Source organism: Anguilla anguilla, chromosome 8 (genome assembly GCF_013347855.1).
Source record: "Anguilla anguilla isolate fAngAng1 chromosome 8, fAngAng1.pri, whole genome shotgun sequence".
Classification (NCBI taxonomy): domain Eukaryota; kingdom Metazoa; phylum Chordata; class Actinopteri; order Anguilliformes; family Anguillidae; genus Anguilla; species Anguilla anguilla.
In genome coordinates this window covers 51,968,123-51,989,903 of record NC_049208.1, presented here as the reverse complement: position 1 = coordinate 51,989,903, position 21,781 = coordinate 51,968,123, and the positions used below count along the sequence as shown (strand labels likewise).

At 45.5% G+C, this 21,781-nt stretch overlaps 1 protein-coding gene across 1 annotated transcript in view; it reads right to left on the bottom strand.

Annotated features, from left to right (window-relative positions):
• The window catches only part of akap9 (A kinase (PRKA) anchor protein 9), a 63,863-nt gene extending 42,082 nt beyond the window's left edge, over nt 1–21,781 (bottom strand). The window contains 14 exon segments of the mRNA XM_035430647.1: nt 350–462; nt 1,195–1,554; nt 1,956–2,156; nt 2,741–2,798; nt 4,180–4,399; nt 6,423–6,603; nt 8,631–9,083; nt 9,085–11,010; nt 11,589–11,786; nt 12,709–12,864; nt 13,951–14,112; nt 15,468–15,512; nt 18,341–18,574; nt 21,723–21,781. Coding sequence (XP_035286538.1) covers nt 350–462; nt 1,195–1,554; nt 1,956–2,156; nt 2,741–2,798; nt 4,180–4,399; nt 6,423–6,603; nt 8,631–9,083; nt 9,085–11,010; nt 11,589–11,786; nt 12,709–12,864; nt 13,951–14,112; nt 15,468–15,512; nt 18,341–18,574; nt 21,723–21,770 — 4,355 coding nt within the window. The 5' untranslated portion in view covers nt 21,771–21,781.

Sequence of the window (21,781 nt, the reverse complement as noted above, 5' to 3'; positions counted from 1 at the left end):
CTGGATGTCTATTATGAGACACAGGTTCCAGCCCATGCTCAGGCGTACTACAGAACCTGCCCCACCAGGGGTTTGAACCTGAAACTTCTGAGTCACAAACTGAGACACAGTATATTTGGGTAGTAATTGATTAAGTCTACATATAACAACTACGCACTACAAAATTCACTGGCTATTAAAAGCATGACTTGTGCGCATATATATACGATATGAGAGACAATAAAGTAAGCTGAATACCTTTTTGAAGACAAGATGCAACATGCACATGCTACAGTGTGCGATACTCAGTTAACTTATATTCATCTCTGGTGAAAAAAAAAGACTGAAAGACCCTCATCACCACACAAACCTTTCATTCGTAATAACATCAGGAGAAACGTCTGACTGGCTTATGTCTGGAGGCAGGCTTCGGGAGCTGACTCCTCCCCCTCGTGGCCTCTTGTCCGCTTCTTCATTCTGTAACTAAGACAACAGAGAGAAAAAAAGAGACGGAAGTCCTGACATTCTGTTCGAAACTCACTGAACACCATGGCCTCAACGCAACAAAAAGTTTAGCGAATAACAGCTCAACCTCACTGGAAAACAAATACATTTGAATAAGACAAGAAAGGCACATTGGGCAAACGGAAACATTGCTATTTTTCTTAACGGTGCCACGGCAACAGAAATACCGGTAAATGACAACAGGGGAAATAAGACGCACTTTTTGGAAGGTACGGTAAAGACATAAGCTATTAATCCTCTAATCTAGTAGAGAGCAGCCTGGAAATCCCAATCATAAGCATCCATTGATGCTTAATCTGTGGACAGAACTCCTTGTTCAGCTACAGTTAATCTGTGTCAGTGTACTTGTTCGGGCTCTGACCTGCTGCATTGCTTGAATTGCAGAATGTAATATTAGAGAAAGGGAACTTGAGTAAACACTTTTTTCATTTTTTTTATTATTGTTTCAAGTATTTAATAAAAAATGTATCTATATGCACTGAATTTTGTCGCGTTGCACTTTGAGTACTGCAATTAATTATGGACTTTTTACTGCTCCATTAAAGGTTACCTTTGTGGCAAAACAACATCCTGAAAAAAAAACGTCTCTGCAATGATGCATTGGGTAAGAACGGCCCAATTCTCAGTCGTTGTGCAACGTGGGCAGTTTTTTTGAAGAGCTCTGCACACGGCACGCCGCTCAGTGCTCACCTCAGCGTGTTGCCTGGTTACCCTCGGCGGCTTGGGTGAAAGCACGAGCCCGGCACCCTCGTTCCCTTCGCAGGACAGGCCCTGGCCGCCCGGGGGGGCTTTGTTCGGACGCGGGGAAAGGACCTCCGCAGGCCGCTCAAGTTCGCCCTCCCGCCCGTCTCGTTCTGCCGCAAAGCCCCGCCCAGTCTGCGCCGCCCCTCCCCCGGGCCCCCCGGGCCCCCCGACCCCGGGCGTCGGCTCGTCCGCTCCCCCGAACTCATCACGGCGGGTCTGCGTCGTGGTCGCGGTCTCCCTCGCTTCCTTGGCGATCCTCGCCTGTTCGGTCTGTTGTGCAAACTCAATGGACATCTGCACTATCACCTGAAAAGTGCATGTTAATAAGACCGGTGAAAGTTCTTCAAAGGAAACATATTACAACATACTTCTAGGTTGTTCATTCACAAAACAATCGCCTAAGTATACTATCTAGGCGCTAAGTGCATATTCTTGTTTATGTCACTGTATCCTAAATACTTCTGCAAAAGACTACAAATATTACACTATATTAAAAACACAATAATGGACATAAAGCACTTTGTTCATATTTATAAAGTTTTTTTATATATACAATATTAAAATGTTAATAAATAATAAATGTTAGAATGTTAACAGATGGAAAAAAAAAAAACATTTTAGGGTTTAACGGGTGATCAGGAAGAAGGGTTCACAGAAACACTTCAAGGCACGTACCACAAGCTATCGGAAATTTCAGAGAAGCATACCTTTGCGATTTCCTCTTCCACCCTCTCCTGGTGCTGTCTCTCCAGGGTCTGGATCAGCTGTGCTGCCTCGTGGCCTTCCATGGACCACACTCCTCCGTTGATGCCCCCGGGGTGGTGCCCGGTAGCGGGGGAGGCCTCCGGCTCTACTGCTTGCGCCCCCCCACCGTGCTCGTCCGCGAGTCTCTCCAGCTCCGCACGGTGCTGGGGGAAAACAGTTCGGCGTTTTTTCACCGCCTATCAGCAACTGGCTCTCAACAAGAAAACGAATCCCACTCTCTCTGCCTCTTCCTAGGACCGACCCACAGGTAAATCCACCTTATTATTTTCCACGCGATGAAAAAGGCACAAATTTGTGGGATCTACTCTTCGCTTTCCTCTCCCCCAGCGCCAAGGGCGACCGGACGCAAAACACAGTCATCCCACGCTCCAAGATGGAGGCTTGTGCCACGAGCATGCTAAAAGCTACCAGTTCACTCACGCGGAGAGAATCGGCCTTTCATGCAGTTTAACGCCACGACCGCACTCGTATTACGTAATCTAGCCTCCTTTCCCCTCCATCATTAAATCCATTCTAACGCGGTCTCTTCGTCTCCGCGTCAACGCACGGACCCGGGGGGCAAAGTTCTAGCCATGACCTGGATTCAACCGCACCGAGAGAGCTCATTGAGTCACTTCATTTAAATAAGCGAGACGTTTTTTAAAAAAAAAAGAAAAAAGAATAAACAACATGCACTGCTGTGAAAAGACTGTTTTCTATTTATAAAATGCATAAAATAAAAGCAAACCTTATATTCCTCACTTTCCTCCTCGTTGGGTACAGTGAACTGTGATTCTCTTGAAAAGCTGAAAAACAAAAAATGAAAAGGATATAAAATACAATGTTTTTCCTAGTTTCCGCATCATGCAGAGAAACATTTAGCAACTTTAAATCTCCCCCGTGTCCCATATTTGCATTTGTGAATCAACACCTGGAATAAACATTTAGTGCCAATTTGATGATGTGAAAACAAATCAAACTTTTTAAAACACATTAATAACCCACTCTATGTACGTAACAAATCAGTGAACAGCAAAAATATTTAGACAGAATAGACAGTTACAAGGACATCTCTATCCACTTGGTGATCCTGTTCAGGAGCCAGCATTTGGCCTGTTCTTCTTTGAGGAGGTCTAGGAAGTTTCAAAAGCCTAGGGCAGATCAGATGGCTTAAACAGTTCCTGAGACATAATGATAATAATACACTTACAATATGTAACTTTTCAATTAATATTGAAATTGTCCAAATTTTTTTATCGCCTACATCTCAATGCACTGTGCTGGTCCCTTGAAGATACACAGGGAGATGACGTGTCAAGTTGATGGAGGCAGTAAAGCCTCTGGAGTCCCTGTCACACAAAGTAACCATCTAGGCCCTATTTTGAGCCAGGAAAAACCTCTGATTCACTGCCGTGAACAAGCGAATGAGGCTTTCTGTTCATGAAACGAGTTGCTATCCGCTACGATGTCCGCTGTGTGGAACTCCTACAAAGCGAAATCCAAGAGCAGCCTTACAGCCGCTTGCAACGTTTGCAAAGCAAGTCTTCCAAGGGGTGTGGCGTTAGCACTGCTTCTTAAAACCACAAATTTGATCTAAAGAAAGAGCACTGATTTTTCGCATCTACTATACGTCCATACTCTATTTTGCTATTAGACATTTGTGTGAAACTTTGTCATAATTAGTGTATGAACTCTTGAGTTATGGCCAAAAACGTGTTTTGTGAGGTCACAGTGACCTTGCCCTTTGACCACCAAAATCTAATCAGTTCATCCTTGAGTCCAAGTGGATGTTCGTGCCAAACTTGAAGAAATTCCCTCATGGCGTTCCTGAGATATTGGAACGGACAGAAGGACGGACAATCCAAAAACATAATGCCTCCGGCCACGGCTGTGCCGTCGCGGAGGCATAAAAAATTAATATTTCAGTGAATCAAGAGGTAGTAAAACCTCACTCTCTTAACTTCGCACTACCATATTTATAATGATCACTCAAGTTCATTATTTTGAGTAAAGTGTGACCAAACATTCATGGGAACATTTTGACCGCAGTTTGTACCGGGGGATGTCGCTGCGAACTGAAACTCGGGGTATGATTTGTGTTAGTTCTCTACCGTGCGCAGGCCGCTCCGGGCGTGGTCTGTCTGTACGGTCGGCCTCTGGGGCCCGCCGCTGGGGAGACTCCCATACCTGGGCAGGGCTGGAGAGGCGGTGAGGTCGAGCAGCCTCTGCTTCAGCAGGACCAGCTCAGCCGCGTGCCGCTCCTCGGTATGCCGGGCCTCCTGCTGGAGGGAAGCCCGCAGCCGCTCGATCTCCCGGCTGTGCCGCTCCTCCAGACGGGTCCGCTGCTCCTGGAAGTGAGCCTCCAGGCTGGCCGTCTCCTCTGGGGGCCGAGCACCTTCCCCCGGACCTGGAGGACCCGCCAGGACAGGCCGGCACACAAAGGAATAGGGTTAATGAGGAAAGGTCAGCGCCGTCTGGGTAGTGTAGAGGTAAAAGCACTCGCCTACCACCGGGTTCGATCCCCGGCAGCGGTACTGCCGGCTTGGTCAGACGTTCCTACGAACACAGTTTGCAGTGTTTGCGGGTGGGAAGCCGGTGAGGGTATGAGTCCTGGTCGTTGCATTAGCAACTCCTACTGGTTGGTCGGGGCGCCTGTTCAGCGGGGAGAGGATCTGGGGGAGGTAGCGTGAACCTCCGCAAGCGTTACGCTCTCCCAGTGAAACTCCTCGCTGTCAGGTGAAAAGAAGCGGCTGGCGACTCCACATGTATCGGAGGAGGCATGTGGTAGTCTACACCCTCCCCAGACCAACAGAGGATAGTGCATCGACCAGGACCATACACACGGGGAAGTGGTGTAACGACTAAATTGGGGAGAAAACGTGTTTTAAAAAGATGTTTAAAAAATCCAAGGTTTACCGCCACAGTGAAACATGACTGAAATATATTTTTCCAATGTTTAATTATATTGTCAGAAAGTCTAACATATTTGCATAATAAAATTATAACTGAATTTTGGTGTGTTAAGTATAAAAAAACGCCAAAAATTCATAAATCTCATAAATCATCAAATAAAAGATATATAAACGCACATCAAGTCACTGTCAAAAAACGCATAGCATATGATTGCACTTTTCACACAGATAACTTATAAAGTAACAGTAAATTTATACTTCTATACTTTATACTTTAATAACCAATAATCCAAGTCAATGACTACCACTTCTACCAAAATCTAAACTGAAAACTACTGACCAAAAGGTCACATTAAGATATATTTCTAAGGTTCAGGAAGATTCAGTCAGATAGGAGTACTCATTTCATCGCTACTATGATTACTTATTATGTTACAGTTGAGAGTCACCGAATGTTCATACTTTCTGGAAAACATAGTTAGCTGGCTTCAGTACAACTGATACTGTTCAGTGAGCTGGCTAGTTGTAGCTAGCCAGTTAGACGGCTAGCTTGTCAAATATAATAATTATTTAGTTAGCTAGCTAACCACAACTTCTTACTAGATAAGTCTTGCTAGTTAGCGTACCAGCTAGCTTTAATGTTACAGTCAAGTGTAGACTAGCCAAATGCTTCTACAATAATACTGACTGCTTTATTACTTACGCAGAAATGTTAACCCAGTGTTAACTTAACCCAGCTCTTGACTGCATGATATAATAAATAAATCGCCTTTATTTTCACCTGGAAAAACATGGATCCTACATTTTAGCGGTAGGAAGGTATGGGGCGATAAATTTTTTAAAAAGTGTACAGACCACAGACGACGCAAAATGTGTAAAACAAACGCAATCAGTGAGTATTAACAGGAAAAAATTAATTCATCAGTCATCAGTACTACTGTGATCATCAGCTGAATGTGCTACTGGAAAATTTAATTCAATTTTATTTGTATAGCGCTTTTTACAGAGAACTGTCACAAAGACACTTTACAGAGTAGCAAGGCAGGAGACAGCGCGCAAAATAAAATAAAAAAATAATAAATAAATAAATAATGAATGCAGAGCCGTCCATTCGTGTGTGACCTTCAAACGGGAACACAGGGTACAGACCAGTACAGACCAGTTCAGACCAATGCAGATCAGTACAGACCAGTGCAGACCAGTGCAGATCAGTGCAGATCAGTGCAGATCAGTTCAGACCAGTGCAGACCAGTGCAGACTAGTGCAGATCAGTGCAGATCAGTGCATATCAGTGCATATCAGTGCATATCAGTTTAGACCAGTGCAGATCAGTTCAGACCAGTGCAGATCAGTGCAGATCAGTTCAGACCAGTTCAGACCAGTTCAGACCAGTTCAGACCAGTTCAGACCAGTTCAGACCAGTGCAGGCCAGGCGACGCCAGCATGAACTATGGATCAAAAAACAGCCGTGACGCAGCTCTCTCTCTCTCTCTCTGTCCCCCGTTTCATCTCTCTCACCTGAATGCGGCCCCCTCAGGTCCTGCAGCTCCCGGAGGTGCTCCTCGCGCAGCTGCTGCTCCTGCCTGCGCAGGCAGGCCTCCCGCTCCACCTGGAGGCCCTCCTTCTGCAGCTCCAGCTGTGCGGCGCAGATCTGCGAGAGGCTGATGCGCAGGGCCTCGAACTGCAGCTGAAACTCCTCCTGCGCCAACCAAAATCAACCTTTTTTTTGTTTGTTTTTTTTTAACAAGACCAGGTTAAAACCTAGTATACGGCAGGACCTAACACACGTGATCCGGCCGACCAATGGTGTAACTTCATAACTCGGCCAACCAATGGTGTAGCTGTATCGCTCACTCAGTCAGTCACTCAGTCATTCGGTCACAGACATTTTGTTAGGGCTGGCCCCGCTGTTGCGGTCCAGCCAAACAGTTTGAAATATATCCTGATACTGGTGCACACATTTTGTCTCCTCATGCATGTATTTTTCCACTTTTAATCAGTCGGACAGGGAGCAAGCTGCACAGACAGGTACAGATAGAGATGGGATCATGAAAGAGAAAGAGCCTTTTTGCAAAGAATCCAACCAGCGACTGCACAGGGAATTCATATAATGTATGTATGCGTTGTATGTATTGTAGGTACCTGTCTTAAATGCATTTATAATGGGCAATGTGCAATCGTGCTGTACTTATTGTGTGTTATTATGTATACCGTCTTCGTACAGCAAGCACCAAATGTGTCTAAAACAAATTTCCTTCGGGGCAATGAAGTCTATCTTATCTTATATGTGAGCTGCAAGTCAGCCACTGTCCAGACTACAGACACAGTGTCACCAAGGTCTACTTTCAACTACTTCCACCTCACGCCCCCTTATCCTACTGACACAATCCAATCAGAAAAAACCTTTCATAGAGAACTTTGTTAAACCCTTTCATGCGATACGAAAACCAATACTCCTCAGTATCCTTTTGCTAAGAGATCAACCGTGATTGAAACATTTGCATTTTATAAAACATGGAACAAAATGAGTTGTCTTTTTTGTACGTAGAGCTTTCAACAGAAGAATTGCAAACTTTCCTTACTGTAAAAATGGTATTTACATGTTCTTCTCTATGCTTGTGTTGTGTTACTGGATCAGCCATCCCCAAGATCTAGCATATTTGCCTAGCCTAAGGTAGAGGCAGTGTTAAACTACATTAAGACCAGGAGAGGCCAATCTTTTCCAAAATGGGGCTGATGTGGGTGCAGATCTTTGTTTCGGCCCAGCACTACATCATGTGATTCTAATGAACCAATCACGGTCTTCAATCAACTTCTTGACAGGTAGAATCAATTGTCTTTGTGCTGGACATGGAACAAAAACCTATATCGACACCAGCCCCCTTTTCGAACACCACCAGACACCCCTGATTAAACCACTTAGGTCAAATAATGACGTCTCAAAGGCGGATTGTATTATACTGTAAAATCAAAGACGGTAGGCATCATTAGAATCACAACTCAACTGAGTAGATGTCTCGTCTGACGATACAAGGCCGTATTCAAGTGCGAACCACACCACACAAGTGGTTATGACAAAATGGCTTCTCCCCTTAAATGCCTTATTTTTCTTATAATTTTTTTTCCAGAAGCTCAGTAAGTCCGGGGATTCAAAAAAGAGCAACCGTTCATATTACCAGCTGAAGTACCCGGTAAAAAATAAATGTTCAAACGGCTTCTAATAACCAAAGCCTGGTACTTAAGGTGCATGCTGAATAGATGCTCTCAATCGCTGCAATGTTTTTTTTTTTCCCCTCTTTTCTCATATTAAGTGCCTTCAATAGACTCGCAGACACAAGACAAATTGTCCTCGCGATCACAAGCATAAGTTCGGCATCTAAAATCCATTTCCCATCGGCCAGGAGACATCAACCCGCTACAGGACGGGGTTAATAACACTGTAGCCTACCAGCAGCTGAAATCATAACATGCTCAAATGCCTCACTTAGAGAGGTAAAAAATAAAATTAAAAAAACGATTATCGTACAATTACCTCTCTGAACATCTCTGAGAATTTTCAGTTTGTCAAACAGACTGTATAGCCCGGGCTCACAGAATACAAAGCGGGTTTGAGTCTCCAGGGAGAAGAAAAGGCAAGTTAATTTATTCCGCAGCAGTGATTTTGTTTTATAAGGGACCGCAGCAGCTGTCGGCACAAAGGGCTGTAGAGACGGAAAGGCTGCCTACCTGTCCGAGAGCGGCAGCCTGCCGCGGCGTCGCGCTCCTCTCCCCGCGCTGCGGCGTACGCAGCATCCTCAGCCTCTCCTCCCTCTGAGCCTGGGCTTCCCGCTGCGCCGCGGCCGAATCCGCTTCGCTCCGCCCGGGGTCCCCGCGAGGAGCCTCTCCCGCCGGGGCGCCCCCCCCCCGCGCGCGGACCCGAGACGGACGGCCCCGCGGACCGCCTCCCCCCGCGAGCCTCGCCAGACAGATCGCGCGGCGGCCGCTCTTCGAGCGCCCGGGCGACGCCGTCTCCCCCGGCGACGATCGGCGGGGAGGGGGAGGGGGAGGGGGAGGGCGCCCCCTCCCCCGCCCCCGCCCCTGACGGCTCGCTCCGCCGCCGGTGACGATCCCGGCTAGAGCAGGAGCCGCCGCCGCGGGCCAGGACCGCAGGCAGCCCCGCGCTCGGCGTTCCCATGGCGACATCCCGCCGCCCGTCTCTCTCCGCGCTGGCCCGCCGCGCGTCCCCCGTCGCCTGCTCTGCCTCGTCGCCTCTCAGCGCCGGCGGCTCGGATCGCCGCGGAGACGGCCCGCTCTCGCCCCGCTGCAGTGCCTCGGTGAGCCCGCCTGCGTTTTCTTCCATTGATTTACTGCCGTCGGTGAAATCCTCCATTTTGTCCGCCTCGCCATTGTCTCTCTGCAGACCGCGGGGCTGAGCTTCGCACTCCTGCAGCTTCCGAATTTGCGACTGCAGGTCGCTCAGTTTCACCTCGTAGTCCGCTGTCACCCTGAGAATCTCTGCTTCCAGTTCTCCCTTCACCTTAAGGAGGCAGGCATATTCTTCCTTCAGCTCCTCATAATCCGCCTCGAAGTTTTTCTCAGTGAAAGAGAACGTGCTGTGCCGTTTTTGAATTTCACCTTTCTCTATCTGTCGCTCGTACAATTGCTCATTTTCTACAGCCAGGGCCTTCCCCTGTGTCCTTGAACGTTGGTTTTGTTCAAGCGTTCTCTCTCTTTCTTCTTTGACGGCTTCACTGCTTTCTTTAAGACTGATGTTTCCTGACTGAGGCTTCCAAGCTTTCTGTCTCTCCTCGTCCATCCTCATGACCACTTCAGTCTTTCTCAATAAATCCGCACCCTTGTCCTTTTCTTCTTGTCTAATCCCCTCCATCTCTGCCTGATGTTCCTCCAGCCGCGCGGCTAGCTCCTTGGCGCTAGCGCTCTCCGAAGACCGATTCAGACGTTCCTCCAGCACGTTGATTTTATTCAACAGCGCCACCTTCTCGGCGGCCAAACTCTCCTTCTCGCACCTCGTCGCCCGGAGCTGCTCCTGGAGACCCTTCTGAAGGTCACGGACGGCGCGCTCCTGCTTGAGGGCCATCTCGTCCCGGAGGTTCTCCAGGTGCAGCGCGCCCTCCTTCCGCAGGTCCTCCCTCAGTTTGGCGAGCTCCTCCTCGTGGCTGAAGAGCATCTGCGTCCTCAGCCGCTCCAGCTCGGCCTCCTGGGACTCCGCCATCCTGCCCAGCACCGCGTCCTTTTCCCGCTCCAGCATCTCCAGCTTGATCTTGTAGTTGGTGACTTCCGACTCGTGCTTGGACTCCAGGTCCCTGTTGGCCTCCTGAACGGCCGCCAGCTGGGCCTCCAGGTGACCGATGGTGGCCTGTAGCCTCTGGACCTCCCCGTTCTTCCCCTCCTGGCCGGTCCCGGTCTGGGAGACCCGTTCCGCCTTCCTGACAGAGCGGAGCTCATGCCTCAGGTCCTCGATCCGGCCCAGCAGCTTCAGCTTCTCCTCGGACGCGCACGACAGCTCGCGCCGCGCCTTCTCCTGCAGCGCCTCCGCCGCTTCCGCGTCCCGCTGGAGCTCGGCGATCCTCAGGCTCAGCGCGTCCATCTGCTCCGCGTTCGCCGAGCACTGAGCCCGCAGCGCCTCCAGCTCCAGCCTGTCCCGCTCCCTCAGCCTGCGCACCTCCGTCGAGTGCTGCGTCTGCATCTCCTGCTTCATCTGGACGATCTGCTGCCCGTACATCTCGTCCAGCTCGGCTCTCAGCTGATCCATCTTCCTCTCCGCGTCCGCCTCGAACTTCTGTGCCACGTCGCTTTCCGACCGGCCGTCTTTGTGGCTGCGTTTCTGCAGGTCCTCCACGGTGGCCATCAGCTGCCGTATTTCGCTGGACGACATGCGCTCCCTCTGCTTCGAGCTGGACAACTCACCCTGACAGCTCTCCAGCTCTCGGCTTCTCTCGGCTGCCTGCACTCTGAGGTCGTTCAGGGACTTCTGCGACTCCTCCAGATCGTTCTTCACCGTTGTCAGCAAGCTTTCGCGGTCAGCTATAATCCTCTTCTGTTCTGCGATCAGTGTATCCTTTTCGTTTAACGTTTGCAAAAAATGTTCTTCTTGCGTTCTTCCCAACTGTAAAAAAACAACAAAAGCAAATGTATGTTTAATTAAAACAGATTCGGTTAGGTGCAGTGGGTGGAGTAACTAGTTTTTTTCCCCATCTCCTTCATTGAACCCAATAGCTCTTCAAAGTGACTTGATTTTGGACATTTAATGTTTTGGTTTACCAAATCCTGATCTGTCCTGATCCCTCACCAACTTGTTTTGAAGGCCAAATGATATTCATTTAATGAATATTTGAATATTTGACCATTATTGCACACAGGGAGATAGGCTACTGCACTAATGAGTGTTTATGCACTGAATATTTGAAAACATGCACACACACGCATGCAGGCAGGGTGTAAAAGTGGAAATGCATTTTTTTTTTAAACATACAATTTGCTTTGAAGTAGGCTGTGAATATCAGATTCAGAAAAAACTAGGTAACACTATTAGAAATCATAAATATTTAAGAGCGTAATGTTCTCATGATCTCACAATGTCACAATGCGACAAAATGTAAAAAAAAACATTGAAAACCTCCCTCTACCCACAGAATAAAAAACACAGCAAAACCAGCATATATATATATACACAGTTTATTTTACCGTTTCAGATTGGCCGAGTCTATCCTGAAGCTGACCGATTTGCAGCTGCAGCTCCTCCATCTTCTCCGAGCAGACCTTCACCTGGGTCTCCCTCTGCTCGACCTGCTGCTGGATGCTGGTGATCTGCACCCGGGCCTGGAGGAGGTCCGCCGCGGTACTGCTGTGGCTGCTGTTCCGCAGGTTCTCACCCGCTTGCAGCTGCGAAACGACAAAAAAACACGGAGGAGATCAACCAAACCAAACTTCGCTTTTCGCTGCAGCTGTACGACATACAGTACAGCGACTGAAATCAGGTTGGAAAATATTTCATATGAGATCTGGACATCATCAGACCCAACCAAAGTTGAGACATTATTTATAGACGTGAACTGTACACATAGATTTCTTACCACTTTTAGCATACGCGAAACGCTTCCGGGGGGAAAAACATCACCACTGTTACCTGTTGGTTCAACAGCTGAGAGGTCATACAGCTTCCATGTGATCCTGTTTTTACCAATCACACGGAAGCTGCAAGGTCCAATAGACAACAGTGGTGATGTTTTTCCCTGGAAGCATTTCATGTATGCTACTGATTACATGAAAGGTCACAAGCAGCCATATTTGTAGTATTTTAAGAGTCTGTTACTGATACAAAGTTTTAGGCCGCATATGTACAGCCTTTGGAAACATAATATCACTATACAAGCGGGAGGTAATTTCTTTATAAGACAAACCCCTGGTTGGCTGTAACTAGCCGGGAGTCTAAAAAATAAAAATCATTACACACAAAGCATATCCCAAAACTAATACACTCCAGACAGAGAGCTATACCTTTAACGGCAGCACTTGTAGGAAGTAAACACTCCAAAATGCACGTTCCCCAAAGATGACTTTGCAACCAAAAGTCTCAAACATGCTTCAAATAGCCTTCTTCCGTAGGAAGTTTCTTGATGGAAAATCTCAAGAAATTCTAGGATAACGAGGGAATTTTGTGTCCAAATCCATACAAAATATCGAAAGAGTGCTATGACATTCTCTGATTTCCCTGCTTTTTCAACCTGTTAACCTCCTACTTTTACTTAAAACATCTGAAATGGAATTACGCGTCATATTTGAAGATGCAATATCCGTTGAATACCTGCTGGAACTGGATCTGCAGTTTCTGACTTCGATCCGTCATTTCCTGGAACTCCCTCATGATGTCGTCCTTCTCCTTGCGAGCCTGCTGCAGGTTGGTGGTGAGCTGTGTGATGATGCCGTCGCGCTGGTTTATGGCCGCCTCAAAGTTCTGCAGCTGAGGATCACAGCTGAATTATCAGAATCTGCGCTCTCCACAAGCACAAAGTGTCACTAAACAGAAATTTAAAGCCGCAAAGAGTAGACACAGTAAGTACGCTGCACCATGTTTTGGCAATGGTTTTAATTGGGCTGAGTTCTCATCAATTACACTCCCACCTCAACTGAGGAGGCAAGACAGGAGAGAGCACACCGAATGGGTCAGTGGGATGAATACAGTGCGCACCCAGTGCTCATGGGAATTGTAGTATCATGTAGCATCGCCTCAAAGTCACTTAATATCTCAGACGCCTGTCGTAAACTTAAGCGATTTTTAAGTTTACGACAGAAAGTGACTGTCGACTTTGGGGGAAAAAAAACCAAACCCAAAGTCATGTATTATTATTTTGGATTAATTCATTATCCTTTTAGTGAAACCCCCCCAAACTTCAACTTTCAGTGCTTTCGGGGACGGGGGCGGGGGGGGGAGGCACTGAGGTCTCTTTTCCCCCCCGGCTCCCAACTGCCGTGGCTATCGGTGTGAACAACATGGCCGCCGGGGTAGGTATGACGTCACCGGTTTACTGTTGACTGACCTATCGAATAATTCTGTGATTTAATCGATAATTCTCATTTTCAATAATGATTATTAAATTAAATCAAATAAAATGTATTTTATACGTAGGTTAGTTGAGGGGTTCTAGCACGCAATACCGCTGGTGTTCAGTATTCAGACTGTGCTGCCATTAAGGGCATTGATTGTTGGAACCACTGGATTCAGAAAAGAAACACATTTTTAATTCATCCTTACTTGTCCCACATCGTCCAGCAAATAATGTCTATACGCTGCATTTACCGCCTTTATCAACATTTACCGTCAGATGCATTTACTTTTCTTAAATCATCAACAGCTCAACAATTTAAGATCTGTATTGCATAAACGTTCCGTCAGAACAGAATTAACATACTTGAATATTAAAAACACTCAGTGTCGTATTCTAGTTTTCGAAATGGCATCAATGACGGCAATTCTTAACTAACTATACGGAGACGTCCGGGGACGCGCGATTTCTCACGAACCGAAGCGACGCAGCACGGAGGGTACCTCTGCGCCGAAGGCGGCCCTGAGCTCCTCCAGCTCCTTGGTCACCTCCTCCGTCGCCCGCTGCCTCGCCGCCAGCTCGTCCTCCATCGTCCGCAGCCGGGCTCGCCAGCCCGCGGCTTCGTCCCCATTGGAGCCAGGCCCGGGGACACCCAGGTCCTCCTCCTGCGCGAGTCGGACACAATTAGACGCCCCTTACGTTGCAGCTAACGGCAGAACGCGTACGAGCACACGTAAAGCTCGCCGCATCCCAGAAGGCATTGCCCGTGACGGTTTCGCTGTACGATGTCACGGACCTCAACTCGGCCCACTCCCCCCCCCCCACTCCCCCGCCCCCATACCCCCCCACCCCCCGCCACCCTCATCTAACTCCAAGCCAGAACAATTTAGCATAATTTACAACTCTGAAAATGTCAAGTAGCTCTTTTCCCAACAGGGAGCACTGCGGTTACCATTAAAATAGCGGGGGTGCAGACATTCGTCTTCAAATGAGAAATTCCTCAGGCCTGGAGCCCACAACGGCAGACATTAAACAGGCCAGGAGTGCATACACTGTGCGGGAACAATAACAAAGACCCTCACCCAGATACAATCCTTATAATACTCCCCTGCAGTCTCGGAATTCTGTGTGTGTGCTCGCGGCTATTTCATTTACTTTCAATACGAAATGCTGTTATCGTCGTAAATCACGCCTGGGATGGCCTTGCTGACCGCTTCACTTCACGCCACTTGTTGCGTTTTATTAAGTCAAGTTTTCACACAGCACGTTGGCACCCAAGTCAATTCTTCATAGAAAATAAATTCCACAACTCCCTGAGAAAACTGTGTGCAATTAACAGGTTTATCCCAGTAGCAGAGTTCAAGTTCAAGTTTACTGTGAATGGGTTGCCTGTTCCAGGCAGACAGGAAGATAGACATACATATAGATAGATGTAGCATTTTAACAGCAGTGTCCGACAAAAAGCATGCTAAGTCACATGGTACTCTCATCAGTAGTCCCAGGAAACAGTTCGAACATTTCGCCAGAAGGCCAGAGCCAGACACAGAATTGGCATTCCACATGAAGAAAACCCCTTTGGATCCCTTTAAGCCAGTGGTCTCCAACCCTGGTCCTGGAGAGCTACAGGGTCTGCTGGTTTTTGTTTTCACCTTAAAATCAGCACCCGATTGAGACCCAAGACACCGGGTGAGTTGAGTTAACTGTGTAATCACCTGCTCTAATTGATTCATGAAGTGCAGAGTCACTATGAAAACCAGCAGACCCTGTAGCTCTCCAGGACCAGGGTTGAAGACCACTGCTTTAAACCCTAGGAAGAAAATAAACCAGTTTTTTCCCCCCGAATTCTCCTTAAAAATACCCCAATATTGATTACATTTTGTTATCAATCGACATATCAATGTCACTGTTATGCAAAATTTTAACTGGATTTTTTTAGCCAGGGTCTTACAAATGAAGTCACGACACAGTACCATAAACTGTAGAAAAAAATAGCACGATTCACACTGGCCAGAAGCCATACCTCAGATGTACAGTCTTCTGCTGTAGTGGACACCTCACTTTCAGGCTAAAACAGAAAATGTTAATTTGTTAATTATTCACATGCATAATTATTTTTAGAGCCATTTTTTTCTATTAGGGTTGAAAATGTGCTTCTATTGTGTGTCTTCTAGGAACAAACTTACAGTGATAGTACTGAATTCAAACTTTAAGTCAAATACTTTGACGGTTTCATTTTGCAGGAATTAACGAGAGTCATTTATTTATGCATAAATCGGGTGTCATTTCACAAAGATGTCAAAGACTTTCAACGCTAGACAGTGACCAAGGTGAAAGAATAAGCCAAGCCAAGGAATGGACTAGCCTGTCTACAATCAGCAATTGTCCTTAACTTTGACATGCTCAGTTGTGTCCCTAAATCACAGGTACAACGAGGAAATAGTGCAGACGTTGGCTAAAATAAATAATACATTTTAAAAATGCATATATTTGCCTCTGTGGTAGGGAAAAAATATTTTACCTCTGAAAAAATAATAAGTGATTTTTCTTCCTAATATAATGCATGGCGTTAACATCAGTAATCTGAGTGGAAGTATTTTATTTTTGCTGTCAAACATGAATGGAGCCCAGTGGGGGAAAACTTGCTGTTTGAGTGAAAATTGTAGATACCAGCAGGGGGCGCCATTGCATTACATTACAACAGTCGTGGGGCTCACGCGGCTGTCCGGGCCTGCTGGGCAGTTTGAATCACAGGAGACCGGACTTTGCACACTGTCAAAACCGCCTACGAAGAACCCCGACCGATGCCCCATAGTCACTTCTTTCATCAGAGCTAGGAAGTAGCCTGCAAGCTAACGCATTGTCTTTCTGGCGTGATGCTAACAACAAAGCTTGATTTTTATCCAACCCGGCCCACCGCACTAGCTAACAGTTCAAACTGGTCATGGAAGGCTTCCCAGTCTGCCTTACTGGAATATGTTGGCACCTCGATGTGAATAATCAGACGAGCCAATCTGAATTCGCAGCTCATTTGGAGACGGGGTGCTGGCAACCGGACGCAACACCAAGCACAGAACACAGGGAGTGCAACAGGCACATCAGACACTCCCCAGCAGTGGATAAAAAGGGGAGACGTACTTTTGGTAATGTTAATAGTAAAAGTAACACATTGCCGACATTCAATTCATTCTGCAATGCCATTTAGGTGATTTGTTCATATTTTTACTGAAAATCAAGCCGTTATTGTGTCCATCCACACATTGTCCACACAATGTCCTGGCAGTCGGGGTGGATTAATAAGAGCTTTCATCTTCTTTTTTTGAAATTCATTAATGTAGCCAATGGCAACTGCATAATTCTCAATAATTTATTACTTTCTATTTCTAACACTTGCTTTGTCCTGTTTAATTAGTTTGCACACGCTTTTAGAAAACAAAAGTGCATTGCTTACCTGCTGATCCCGTGTTTCTAAGAAATGAATAGTCACAGACATACATGCATGATCGAAGCCATACGTTTAAATTTTTTATTTAATGTTTCAATCAGTGAAACGTAACAGAAAACTAGTTATACAGTACTCTCTTCTTGATTAATAAGCATGTAGAAGGAAGCTGCTATTATTCTGGAGAACAAGAAACAGTAATCCATGCAGAACACAGCTGCATTACAAATATGTGAGAGAGAGAGGGGGGCGCCTATTTCCTGAATTTCCAAAATTTGCTAAATAAACCATTAAAGTACCCCAGATAGATTTTCCACTATTTTGAATTTTTGGAAAAAAGTTTTCCCCCCTCTGGCACTTTTAACCAATATGCACTAAATTTGCTACATAGCTTTATTCGACCAAGATAATAAACATGATATATAAACTGCCCCGACAGGATAAACATCAGTCACCACTGACCAATGAACTTGAAAAAAAGACATATTTTTGGGGCGCAGTTCCCCTTTAATACACAATTCAAATCATGTTTTCATGATTGTTTGAGCATGTCTTAATAAAACGTCTCTGATATATACAACTCATTAACTGGTAGGCATATTTTGAATGATTCTAGGCCATATAGTAGATGTTAAGCTTATCAGTTAATCATTATAAATCGATAAATGGCGCCAAAGATCAGTTAAAAGAATTGCATGGAATTTGCATCACTAGTGTGACCTATGACAATATTTGTCACAATTCTGTATAACAGTTTGTGCTATCACCACAAAACCTAATGCGCAAGTTATGGGACTCCCACCATTTCTTCAAGATTGTACATATAAGATAATTGTATAATTATCTAATCAAATATTTCAGAGTCATAAGTTGTCAAGCAGGAGTAACTGGCAATCTGTCTGCCCGTCAGATGGATTAATTGTGAGCAACATATAATTTTTGGATGTAATTTTGGAACGAATTGGTGAAAGTGTGCAATTATTGGTGCAAGCGTGCAAGCGGTCACATGGTAAATCTATCAAACACGCAGGTCTAGCCATGCAAGCAGTCAAAGCACACACTGTTAGGGGAAGATTCCAAGGTCAGCAGTCTACACTACTGATAAAATACTAAACACAGAATATTCCTGCCTTACTAAGGGACAGGTTTTTCATACACCTATAGTGCAATACTGATCACGGTTGACCGTATCCTGTACCTCTATATTTAGGTCTGGTCAGGTTTGACTGGCCTTCTGTACCTCTATGGTGAAGGTCTGGTCATTTTTGACTGGCCTACCTTACCTCTATGGTGAAGGTCTGGTCATGTTTGATGGCCTACCGTACCTCTATGGTAAAGGTCTGGTCATGTTTGACCGGCCTTCCGTACCTCTATGGTGAAGGTCTGGTCATGTTTGACCAGCCTTCCGTACCTCTATGGTGAAGGTCTGGTCATGTTTGACCAGCCTTCCGTACCTCTATGGTGAAGGTCTGGTCATGCTTGACCGTTTCTCCACTGCGCAGCTTCCTGCTGATGGTGAACTCAGTGGCAGGGGAGTCGGCTCCGCTCCGTGTCCTCTCCTGGCCCGACGGTTGGTCGCGCTCCTCCTCGTCCCGCGTGCCTGTGCCTGTGCCCTGGGCCTCCGCCGTTCTCCTCTTCTTCTTGCTTTTCTTCTGTCCATCTGCTTTCCTCTGTCGGTATTCAGCAAGCTGGAAAAACACGTTTCACCCGGTCTTTATCGTAGCCTGGATAATTCACACTTCAAAAATAAATAAATACATAAATAAATAATGTGTAACACCCATCTGGGTGATGCTACTTTGCATTAGAACACTCACCACACACCAGCTGAGGTGGCAAGGAATAGGATGATTTTAGCCAATGAAACTGGGGAATGATTAGTTGGCAGGTTGAGACAGCCAGGTTGGGAATTTAGCCAGGACACCAGGGAACCTTTTGCAAAAAGTGTTGGGGGATCTTTAATGTCCACAGTGAGACAGGACCGCAGTTAAGTGTCTCAATTGAAGGATGTGCCTCCGACAGCAGTGTCCCCATCACTGCACTGAACGGCTTCACCAATAAAGATATTTAGTTTATAACATCTGTGTTTATTGTGTGTTGTTGCTTTTTTGGTATCACCAGTCAAGATCACTGAAATATTGAACTGGAAACAGGTTTCAAGTAGAAATAGGTTTTAAAAATATGTGTCTATGACAGAGAGGAGAAATAATACAAACAATACATACGTATTTATCAGTAATTCATTGTGTATATATCTGCATAAAGTTATCACAATGATGTGTTAATATTAAAGTGCCCAAAAAATTGCACTTGACTGAGTGCCCATAAAATTGTGTGTCCCTTAATTTTTAAACGTGTGGGTGCGAGTGCTCCTAAAAGTAAGCACAGATAAGCTATATTTTATGATCAAACATTTGGGAAAACTATACCTTTATACTAATACAATTATTCTTTTAAAAAATCTATATATATATATTATATATATATATATAATTCTACTTTTTTTAAAAAAAAACACAGATTTATTGGTACTCAGTAGTTTAAAAAATAAAATAAAATCAAAGTTAGATCTGCAATAAAATTTGACATGTTCCTGTCTTTCTTTTAATAACTTTATTGGGTTTTTCCAATCCCCCCGCTCCCCCACCCCCAGAAGGAAATACAAATCAAGAAAAAGCGATATTTGTAATAATGTACATAATTGTAATTATCCTTATATTGTATTGTAACATCTCAAAGTGATTATAATAATTACATATATATGCTGTCAGTACAGTTAGCTAACGCTAGCCTCACCAACACAGGCCACAGCCCTGCATGAATAGCTTTCTGAAACGATCAGAAAATTCTGCTCCGATGGGCCACGTGACATCCACGTGCCCCCCACCGAAACTTCACAACCGCTCGGAATTAGAATCTCCATTTGTAGATTCACTTCAGCTGCATCTCCCCCAAATGCACTGGACACTGAGCACCACAGTACTGCACACCTGACCACTGCAGGACCCTGCTACTGCACACCGAGGCGGGCGTCATAGCTCAGGAGGTAAGAGCGCTTGTCTGGCAGTCGGAGGGTAGCCGGCTCGAACCCCCGCCCTGGGAGTGTTGAAGTGTCCCTGAGCAAGACACCTAACCCCTAATTGCTCCCAACAAGCTGACTGGCGCTTTGGATATATGAATATATATAAAAGCGCTATATAAATGCAGCCCATTTACCTGACACATTGCATTACACTATAGGTATTTAGCAGACGCTCCTATCCAGAGCGACTTATGCAACTTTTTACATAGCATTTACCATTCATCCATTCATACAGCTGGAGTTCAAGGGTACAGAGGCAGTTTGATTCCCGCCCAGGAATCAAGACTGTGACCTTTAGGTCACAAGACCAGTTCCTTACCCGTTATACAACACTGCCGACCAGTCACACCATTATATTACACTGCCAACCCGACACACCACTGAACTTTATTTTAATGTACACTTGGCAGTTTTAACATGGCAGCCCTGCTAAGTTTGTTTCCAAAACTGAGGGATGGGGGGTTTGGGAAAGTGTAAAAAAAACTTTATGATACACCTGATATCTGTGAACTGGGGCCTAGCTGCTGTTCATTACGGCTGTCAAACAATGGTTTGATATTGAAAAACACTATCTGAATTTCTCCAAATAGTGTTTTAATGTCATACTCCACACAGAAAGGCCCAGGCCGAATTCGAACCCAGGACCTTCTTGCTGTGAGACGACAGCGCTGCCCACTACACTGCTATGACTCAAAAAACAAGCAAAAAAAAAAGTATTTATAGAACAAACAGAGCCATACTACACTCATTTAACTATGGTAAATATGGTGACGTCAAATCCTGGTATTGTTCATTATTCCAGGGCATAAGCTTGGCAAAGCACTGAGGGAAATGCACCAGTATACGTGGAGTTCTATTAAATGAATGACTGTCCCGTTTTAATTTGAATAACATACACAATGAGCCTGATCTGCTTCCCATCCTCCTCAGGCATATGAATGTCCTGCTCTTTGGTGAAGTCAGCACATCCGTACTATTTTTACACCATAGCTCTCAGATGACCGTCTTCCACCGTGTTAGAGTCAAGCAGGCTGCAGTCATACTGATGCAGTCACACTAGTGCATTTAAGAGTGCCCCTTTCAAATGTGAAGTCAAACTTAGCCGTAAACAAATTCATCGCAAATTCAGGCTGATTACAGAAATAAAGGCAGTTTACATTCTGTAAATCTAATTATTATTCTCATGTATGTAGTTTAGATTTAAAGAGACCAACAGCTCTGTTGGCTATGTAGATATAGGCTACATTTTCAAAGCATCTAAACTTTGCTGGGCGTCCTTGGGCAGTTTGACCAAATTTGTATTTTTGTAGGTAATTAACAAAAATGCAAATACTGAGCAGATATAAGAGCAATGACAGTAAAAAGCACTAGTAACCAAGCTGCTCAGGGCGGGTCCTGGTAATCCCGTCCCACAGCATTCCAACATTTTTTTTTCAAATTGAGATAAAAAAATGCTCTTTTTTTTTTACTTTGATAAAGAAAGAGATGTTCAAACAAACGGCTGTCAATACATAGCTAGCTGCCTGGCTGGCTAGCTACTGGACAAAACCAAGGGCTAAAACGCAACGCGTGTTTCAATAACAACTCTTCCAACATCAGGGACACAGCCGCTCGTGCTACGGAGCAGCTGATCTGTTCAGCTGTCATTCGTGGGTGGAAGTGACGTACAAAACAACTTCTACAAAACAACTCAATGACATATTTTTTTTACAGCCCTGAGAATATGGAAAATTAAAAACTCTAATGAAAGCTACCTTTGCTTTACCGGCCTCCAGTTTCTTCTGTCTCTCTTGGTCTTCCATTGTCGTTGTTC